The following is a 10,072-nucleotide window of genomic DNA, read 5'->3' as shown; positions in this document are numbered from 1 at the left end:
TGTATGTAGCAACTTCAGTTTCATTTTTTGAAAAACATACAATCTCCATTGCAGATAAACCAGGTAGAATGCTCACAATGTTATCTAACGTCACTCTGCACCATAGACCCATATATATAAACAGCTCTGCACATGTCCAGCACTAACACGATAACAAAGTGACAGTATATTGTAGAACTGTTGCCACAGGATGAGCGCACAGACAGGTGCTGCACTAGTTTCAGGGAAAACATAATTAAGCTACCCAAGATATATGAAGCTGTTTTCTATAGTGGTCTATTGCCATGAATGAATCAGCAGAAGCCTCTATCATCACTCCTACAAGTGATACCAATGTCATATCAGTGTCTCACCAGAAGGACTTGGACCCTCCCTCCTCTCTAATAGTTGAATCATGTCCATGCAATTGTATAATCTCTTTTGTTAAGGCAATTTCACCCGCCCTGTTGGCAGAGAAAAGGTCGTGCTGTTACATCTTGCATGTGCTACAGGGAGTATGGAGAGAGGTGTTCATTATCATCTCAGTGTTTTTGTTTATGTGACTCTGGGTACAGTGTTAACCAGGGGGACAGGGCTAAAACTAGGTGCCAGAGGGGAGGACGTGGTGGGTTGTTACACTGCAGCAGCAGCAGAGCAGCAGCTAAAAAGAGAGGAAGCTGCCTGCTCTTGGCTGCTGCGTGTGGGTGATAACATTCACTGAAGCCTGACCCATTTGATGGGGAGAGCAGATCCAGGCACGGCTGCTGTGCAGAAACAATCAATCCAACACAGGAGATGAGAAGTCTTCAAAACCTCCAAGGTTTAGAGGTCATGGTCAACTCACACACACAGCTCTGTACTTGGAAGGAATGAATCAAGAGGCCATCACATCTTGTCAATCTGCAAAGACTACCACTTAGGTGAGGGGACAGTGAACCCACCATTGAAACATAAACATCTCCACGAGGCACTTTGAAGCTGTGTTATGCAATCACCAGCACACAGACGATCCAGGCATGTGACGGGGGTTGGCCAGAGGGAGGCGCACGGTGCAGCCTTCATTTGAATAAAGCAATTAATGAGGAAGTTTACCCAAACCCTGGTTAGGCACAGTGGGCACAGCAGGGACGCAAAGACCGACAGCAGCCCAGCGCAGCATTTCTTTTGTAGCTAATCTTGCAGAAGTCACTGCATGAGCTTCCAACTTCACCACTGAGATTAGATAAATCCTCAGTAGATGGAGCTTCTGCTTTCCAGAAATCGTGCTGCACAGTGTGTGACATGACATGTACAGTGTGGCCTGCAGAGGTATTCTACAAGGCTCGTTGTGCGACTAACACCCCCTCCATCACCACACTGTGCGTTTTCCTCTTGGCGCTCTAAACCGATCATCGGTGGAAGTCCCGAGCCGCAGCAGCCCAACAGTGCCATCCATCCACTATACATACAGAGTGTGCTCAGGCTGGCCGGCTGCTGCACAGGCACCATGGAGCAAAAATCACCCAAGGATGAGGGCACCGGCAAAGGACAGGAGTCCTACCAGCGGAGGATGTGGAAGAATTTCCAGGGGAAAACCAAGCCCTGGCTCAGTCCGAAACTGGGATCGGAGCGTCGCGGCGCAGGGGGCGCGGAGGGCAGCAAGAAGGAATCGGGGCTGTGGATGTTTAAAAGGAAAAAGAAACAGCTGGACCGGGTGTTTTCGTCGTCGCAGCCCAATCTGTGCAGCTCTACACCGGCCTCCTTTGAAGGGGACACGAGGTCCGGTGGCGGCGACGCGGTCCCAGGCACCAGCGCGGGCGGACGACCCCTGCTGCATCCCCTTGGCGCAGCCTCTGGAGCCACGGGGAGCAAGCCAGAGCTGACGACGCACGGGAGTCCCAAGCTCCCCGTGTCCCAGCTGATCACGTACCAGCAGAAGAGCTCCTCTCTGGGCTCGGCATGCTTCGAGAAGCTGGTGGTGGAGCCGGCCGCGGAGCTGGGAGAGGAAGAGCAGCTGCGTAAAAACGCAAGCGATTCCGTGAGTAAAAGAGCAGACACATGTGGCTAAACACTCTTCTTGGTAACTCTGTCAGGACTAAGGGATGGTGGATAATAAAATGCATGAGGATAGACTGCAATGCCCTGGAGATTAAATTAAGTTTCATGATGCTGGGAGGCGCTCATCGATTCACCGACCCACTGCCTCCTTTACTCATATCCTGCAGCGTGTAGAGGTGTGTGGCCCAGACTACAACCAATGTTAATCGTATAGGCCCGTGTGATCTTCACTAATAACAGGCTGAGAGCCTACACCACGAGCTTCTTGGTTTGATATCACATCACCATCCCTGCTGCACCCTGGTATATAAACTTAATTCCTTATATTGATGTCAACACAGTCTACAAATGCACTGGTATTTCAAACACCCTCCCTTTGCACACTCTTCTTGCCATAATAGTTATTGCCCACTTGCTTCATTGACCATTTGTCACAGTGTCCTTGCCTGAGGCTGCAAAAAGGCCTGTGCATGCTGAAGGAAGGGTTTTATATGATCTTTCCCTTTCATGAAAAGTGGCCCAGTAGGCGAATGTACAACGGGCCATGCCATCAGCAGTGTAGGAGATGGATGTCAGGTAGATTCCCACATCACTCAATGTGCTGAGTCAGGGTCTCCCAGGAAGAACTGAATCACAGGGCCATGCGAGCTGGAGTGAACTAGATCTGAAGAGAGTGAGAAGTCTCTAAGGACTCATTCCCTGATATCACTTCTATTCATTAGACCATCTTATGTCAATTCTGTCCTGCTGCCAACTGTAAGAAAGAAATATAGAAGATACATGACTACCTGCGATAGACCATAAGTGCCTCCTCATCAGCGTAGCAGTTATTGGAAAGCTTCAGATCTCACCTCACTGTTGAAGCGTTCCAGAACCTGCTTCTGAGCCTCATCCAGATCACTGTCAAAAAGTAATTTAGTGCACAAAAACACCCCACCCCCACTAAAGTTGGTGCCAAATATCTCCCATCCATTAAATCTCTCAGAAGTGCATTGCACTCAGCTGAAGAGGTAGAGGAAAGAAATAATGACTTCATTGAAACTGATCTCGCAGATTCATCACAGCCCTTGCCATGGCAATTACATAATACAAAGAGGTCTCACTCTGCCAAATCAAGTTTTAGCATTCAGCGTGAGCCATTGCTTACATCCTATTGTTGGCATGTTTATCAGAGTCTGTTATTCATTTGTTGGATTTTCCACATGGAAAGAAGAGAGCAGTGGCAAACACTACTTACAGTAGCAGCAGCATGCTGTAACATATACAGCATGATATAAGTCTCATGTAATGAGGTTACAGAAAGATGAAATGAAACAAAGGCACGAGATGATGGGCAATGAAAGGAAATAAATATGATTAAGAGAGGTCACACTGGGTTAGAGAGATAATGAAAGGTGATAAGGTGACGGAGATGAGATTAAATGAGTTAGGACAGAAGGTGATGGGAAGTGTGATAGAGGAAGATTAAAGATAAGAGGAAAAGATGTGAAGAAAGAAAAGATGAGATTGGACGTATATTCTTTCTTTTCTTTTTTAAAATCAGGTATGTTCTATTTAAAATGCCTGTTTGGTGCATTTTGCATGCACACTTTCCTGTTCCAACAAGGATCAGAAAGTCAGACATGTTTGCAGTCATACACAAACCCATCATTAGTTGAGTGTATTTAACTTTTTTTTATTAAAGTAAAAGCATAAAGCTCCACGCCCCAATTTCATAAATTGAATAAGAATAGATGGAACGAAACATTTCATCGTTTGATATGGAAAATGAGTGATGGGAGGGATTATTGCCAAGTTTCTGATTCCACTATTGACTCAGCAGAGAGAAAAAATGAGTGCATTTAACTTTTGCTGCTGGCGATGCAGGACAGTTACATCTTATTGTTTGTGTGTGTCAGCACCTGCAGAAATCGAAACTTATTACAGTCATCTTCCCAGTATTATCCCCTCAACGCTCTATATTTCACTTGTGTAAATGACTTTTTGAATCAATATACAATCGTTATAAGTTATATGAGTTATGTTTTGATTCACTCAGTATTCACTTGAAGATGAGTTAGTGTAGTTATTGTGTCCCTCCTCAGTCCGTCTCTTTAATTGTAAATGTCAAATTGTATTGGGTTTGTTCCTTTGTAGTCTTCTATTCAGGATAATCAGAGGTTTCAATAATGTTTTTATATGTGTGTTTGTTCTCTAGCAAAGTGGGTTATCTGGTGTAACCTCTTACCTTTTTGAAATGTATAATGTTTAGTGTCTCCAGTGATTATTTTGCCAGTTCGATGTCACACTCCTCTCTTTCTCTGGAGTGGTTAACTCTCCGACCCTCAGTCTCAGGCAAAGCTGTGTTACCAATTCCCCTGCAGCCCAACATTAATGTTAAATACAGACTGAGGTGAAGCATATATTTGATGGAGATACTTAGCTCTGCACTGATCTGGTCAAACATTGAGTTTTAAACACAGGTTCTGAATTTAAATGATTTCATTAATATACATTCATCATAAATAATGTCTCAAATAGTTTGGACTGCTTCAAGACAGCTTGCAAGGTTTTTAGGCCACCAGACCAAGTGGAGCTGTATTTCATTTATATATTATTTATTTGCTTCATTCCTTGCCTCTCAGTCTCCCATGTCTGGCATAATAATACTAATTCTAATCAATACTCTCGGTTTGGCCTCATTACCTTACCATGTTACTTTATATGCCTGTAAAGTACGCTAGCGTCAGTTTCATTTGCTGAAGAACATTTGCCATCAGCTGTACACTGGGAAAAAAAGAATGGTGGGTAAGATAATAAATCAAAATTTAAACTGATAGTTGCAAGTTAAAAAGTAATCGAGACAAGTCAAGTTTATGAAGCCTTCAAAATATTTATAACAACCAGAATCGACCAAAGTGCTGTATATTAAAAAAACGGAAGGTACAAAGTGTTTTTTGAAAGATAATACTAAAATATCCAGAAAATGAGCTGAATGCCATATTTGGGCATAAAGTTTGTCCACTCCATATATGGAAGCACACCTAATATCAATTAGCTTAAATAGCTAATGTTTTCCTCATTTTAGCTCATGTTAGAGCATTATAAGTAATCAGGAGAGATGTCGAGGTGATCTGATGGCTCACTGTGTGGGGGCATCAGCTGCCTGCTCCAGCCAGTTTATTGCGCTCACACGTGGCCTCTTCTGCCATGTTGGACATATTAGTTTGAAAACGTTCATAGCCAAATATAGTAAGACGTGTTTCACACAGCGTGAAGGTCCTCGGGCCAGTGCACCTGCACGGCCCCTGATACCAGCGCCGCCATCTCTGTTAAAGAATCTACAGAGGTGATGCAGCAGATTTTTACATATTTTTATTTAAAATTCAATATTCAATTTAATCAACCCAAAACAAATCACAGTAGTAGTTCTCACTCGTGTTTTCCTTCCTCCATCCATCTGCTCAGCTCTTATGAAGTACTTAAATTATTTAACACACATGAACCAGGCAAGTAGGTTTTTGTGTCACAGAGACTAACAGCCTAATGCTAAATATACCCAATATTTCCAATCCTATTGATATTGTTTGGACACGACATATATATATTATACATCTGTTTTTGGATGAACACGGCCTCGACAAGTGCTTCATCCTTTTTAAACCACTGAGTCAGCATGTTGCTTTTAAAGTTTTCAAATAGTACAGTATCTGGAGGTATGTGGAGTTAATAAGGTGTACATGATCACAATTAGTGATTTGGTTCCTTTTCCTTATCCTCTTATCTTGCAGCTTGTCTGAGAATGTTCTGTTACTTAAATCTAAAAATCTTGTAAACAGGCTCCTTCCGCAGCAATTGATTAATCAGTTTGCAGAAATGTTTTCAGAACGATGCCGGTTCATCCTGCATGCCAGATTTAGTGACGATTTGTTTTAGTTATTGTCCTTTTTTTGACGATGCACTGACTGTGAGATGAGGGATGTTTAGATGTCCTGACTTGGGGCGGGGGGGGAAAATGAACAGCAGCGTGGTCACATGGGAACAGCCCGGCCTCTTTCTGGAAGCGTCCTGGTGACAGCTTAAATTAGGATTCATTACAGCCCGGGGTGGGCTGTAACAGACTCTGACAGGGAAATGATTGATTCTGACCTCGCGGGTGTCTGGTCAAGAAGAACTAGGTGGCAAGAAATCACACGAGTGAAAGTATGGCAGACACCATTTGGAGATGTTGATAGATTTTAGCTCTTACTTTGTGTGAGTGTGTCTCATACTGTCTGGTGTCTGCTTCCCACACATCTGACTGTAACTCTGTCTCTGCCATGACGGACATGTGTGTGAACAACTGTGATGGACAGTTTGATTGGTCTTACATGGCAAGTGCTATTAATGGCAGCAAATTTAGATCTAATTTAATTCATGGAGCTGATGTGATGGCTCAGTCATTTCCAGTGTTGACGAAAGTGTTGCTTCTGCTTCGTATGAGTTTCCAACACCTCTCAGTATTTGAAGACGTGCAACTTGGGTGCATTGAAAACTATAATTTCCCACATGTATGAATGTGAGTATAATCTTATAAATTGAATTAGTGACTTGACGGTATGTTGCTTTCGATTTGTTATACCCTGGAAAAAGAGAAGTCATTTAGCCTTTGTTCAGTTTTAAGTCATTTCATCTCTTTTTTTTTTTGCTTATCAGATTCTTTCCATATTCAAATATATTGTCGTTCTTTATCAATCCACATTACTCAAGCAACTATAGCACTTCTTAATGTAAAAGCTCTGTCCCAATTCGTTTGTTTTAGCCATGAAGAGAAGAAGAGAAAAAACCTTTAGAGCATTTGTGCTGCAATATAAAGAATATATTTGGCTATTTTTTATTTTCTTTGAGAAAGCCAAATTCAAGGCAACGCAGCGGTGCAGTGATTTGCACTTTCACCTCACAGTAAGAAGTTCTATCTGTGCTGAGTTTCTCTCTGTATCTGCGTGGGTTTTCTCAAGTTACTCCAGCTTCCTCCCACAGTCATACTGTGGCTCATTTTAATTTGGGACTCACAACTGACTGTAGGTGTGATTGTGAGCATGAGAGTTCCTGTACGTCTACTCTGCGATATGCAGGTGACTTGTCGTGGATGTACCCCATCTCCTGGGATTGGTCCCATCTCCCTCTGCGACACTCAAATAGTAAGTGTAGATGATGGATGGTTTCCAAACTGAACTGGGAACTTAGTAATTATCTGCTAATGTTGGTAACACTGATGCCTATATTGAACCAAAGTCACAAAAATATTAGATTAATTGAGTAATGGAAAGAAAGATGCTGGAAGCTATCAACTTTTATAGACTGGAATCAACAAGATTTTGATTATTTCTATTGTAAATTCATTTGAGTGTGAAATTGAGTCTTTTTGCAACAAGTTCAAATGCCAGTTAAACTGTCACTTGATCAAAAAATTGTTTTTTTGTTTTTTTTTACTTTATCCTCCCCTCTACCTTTCAATCATTCCATATATGTTCCTGCAGCAAGGGCACAATCTTTCTGTGTTAGTCAGTCCTTGCCCTCAGCCATCCCAAAAGAAAGGTGTCATTTTCCTTCCTTGCGTCACTCCTCATGAGTCCTTGAGGGATAAACTTACCTGCATTGTCTCTCCCTGATCTATCTCACATGTCCTCTGCTCTGATCCTAGCCTCAATCTCTCGGATGACATCACTCTTCCTTTAAAAGAGCTTTGTGAGGACAAATCTGAAGTATTTCCTCCGTCGTCAGAAGCACAGACTGTGTGCTGCAAGACGGGAGCTGTGCACTGTGACATTGTGTTACCCTCCGGCGTTGGTCTCTCCCGTCTCAGTTAGTCCACAGCCTCATACGCACACACAGCCAAGCCCATACACATGCAGCTAATGTAATCACTATCCTGCACACACAGACGATCAGTAGTCTGAGGCCCGAGTGTTATTGTAAACAAGGTTAACTGTGAGAGTGTAGACTACTAAATGACTCAGAAGTGCTCGTGCGCCCTCCTGAATGGCAGCTTTGCCCAGACGGACACAAACTGATTGATGTGGTGCTGATATTATGCTCAGAATCAACTCCTCTTTTATCTGCATGATGCAATGATCAGGCCTGCAGAATACATTAACAAAGGCCAAAAGCAGGAGCAAACATTGTCAGAGTAACGACACAGCAAGTAGGATGAGTCGGCCTTTAAATCAATAGGTTGAGCCAAGGATAGCTTTCTAACTCTTAATGCTGCCCCGCCACAGATTAATCATCAGTCGAGGGTCCAACCAAAGCGGTGGATCTCCGTGTGCGTGCGTGTGCGTGCGCGTGCGTGCACGTGCGTGCGTGTGCGTGCGTGTGTGCGTGTTTGTGTAAATTACGGACGACATCCCACAATAGCCTGCTGTGTGACAGGTGTCGTTTATCAGGAAGCATCCTGATACACGACACCTGTTTGTGTCGCCTTTGTGTCTGACAGGTCGAGTAAAGGTGTAATTTTCTCGTTTGAGAGCACAGAAAAAGACTGTGAAAATTTAAAAAGCAATCAACTGAGCTATGCCGGCTTTGACGAGCTGGTCAGATGCATTAGATGAAAAGACAAACCCAGTTAGTCGCAGACAGACAGACGGCAATGAAATGGCCCAGGTGGGCTGCGGCCATTCTTTTCCAGACAAAACAATACGTGGTGACCAAAGTCTGTGGGGTGCTTTCCCTACTCCACATGCTAATCAAACGCAGATAATTTGCAACTCAATGCACTTCCTCAGTGGCGAGGGAATATTGAATAATTGCAAATGAGCTTCCCTGTAGCATAGATGAAGCTGTCCCAATAGTCAGCGAGTTGTAAGTGCTCCTTTGGCCCATTTAGATCAATATGGGAGCTGCATATTAAGAGGACACGTGTGTGCGCCTCTCATCCTGGTCATGTGTGTTTTCAGTGCCTACCGGTTGTTTAATATGAATGTGGTCCATTCTGCCACAATACCCACTCGAGGACTTTAAATGAGCAGATTTCCTTATTGTCTCACCCTGGTGCCTCATTTGATACACATTCACATAAATCTAAATATCCTGTCAGTCATCTGTATTCTGTTTTGTTTCTAGTAATATGGGATAGTTTTTGTCGATGAGCTTTTGGCAGAGGACAAAAAAGAGAAATGATGGCTAATGTGACCAATGTGCTGTCAGAACTGCTGTTAAAGTCTACCACCAAGCTACTTTTTTATATTGATGACTTTATTTTACAATGCAGCATAAATTATAAACTCTCACTATAACTCAGTTTGTTAACATTTAAAATATAATTTCATAACTGTCCCTATTTTTAGGGTGCAATTCGTAAGGTCCTCATTCGCACATCAGAATTGCTAAGTTGTGACGAAGGGTTTAATCAATCTGAAGGTTTTGAACAGGGAGGGAGCATCTTAATGGGGTTTACTGGGAAGTCGATGTAATCACCTAAAAAGCCACTGTATTGATTCAGAGACAGAGAGAGAAGCAGAGACACAGATGGAAGTTGGTGATGCCGATGTAGAGTTTGGGCAATATTTGTAAGTGAGATTTAAACGCCCACCCCATGTTTTCTATTGGACGTCTCCTCAGTAATGTCTGGCCTGTTTTCAGTGAATTTGTCAGTTCCAGGTACTCTGGGACTGATTTAGAGGCAAGATTTCCACTGCACTTAAATTAGCTGAGTGGAAATTTGCATACAAATCTTTTAATCCGTTTGTTTGTTCTTTCAAAAAGAATTCACTTTTTGGTTAGAGATAACAATCTGGATATAAGTCTATAAAGTAAGTTTGTATAAATAGTGTTTTTTTAATAAATGATTTTTTCAATGACGTTTTTCTTTCTCTTTGGTTTTGTTTTTTTGACTTTTGACTTTGACTTTAACTTTGATTTAACCAGTGTGTTCAGACACACCCACATTTGTTTTTCTATAATTATTGACATGAAACATATATTATGGCAAGTTCACTCTTTTCCGAGGTGATAAAAGAGAGTTAGATTGAGTCAACACAAACCATTATTAGTCTTTTTTTGTTGGTTTGCCATCTGAACATGGAGCAGACAGCTGCCT

At 42.5% G+C, this 10,072-nt stretch overlaps 1 protein-coding gene across 9 annotated transcripts in view; it reads left to right on the top strand.

Moving 5' to 3' along the window:
- The window catches only part of mctp1a (multiple C2 domains, transmembrane 1a), a 138,979-nt gene that overhangs the window by 2,831 nt on the left and 126,076 nt on the right, over positions 1-10,072 (top strand). For 5 of the 9 annotated variants that reach the window (XM_069523919.1, XM_069523917.1, XM_069523921.1 and 2 more), the window contains exon 1: positions 1,144-1,996. The exons of 2 other annotated variants lie outside the window; for them this stretch is intronic. In XM_069523919.1, the coding sequence (XP_069380020.1) occupies positions 1,466-1,996 (531 nt within the window). In that variant the 5' untranslated portion in view covers positions 1,144-1,465. Of the gene's footprint in view, positions 1-1,065; positions 1,997-10,072 lie in introns of those variants that run through there. 2 more of the 9 variants (XM_069523920.1, XM_069523918.1) reach the window with 1 other exon arrangement.

Source organism: Paralichthys olivaceus, chromosome 4, assembly GCF_024713975.1.
Source record: "Paralichthys olivaceus isolate ysfri-2021 chromosome 4, ASM2471397v2, whole genome shotgun sequence".
In the NCBI taxonomy this organism is placed as follows: Eukaryota; Metazoa; Chordata; class Actinopteri; order Pleuronectiformes; family Paralichthyidae; genus Paralichthys; species Paralichthys olivaceus.
This window is presented reverse-complemented; position numbering and strand designations above follow the sequence as displayed.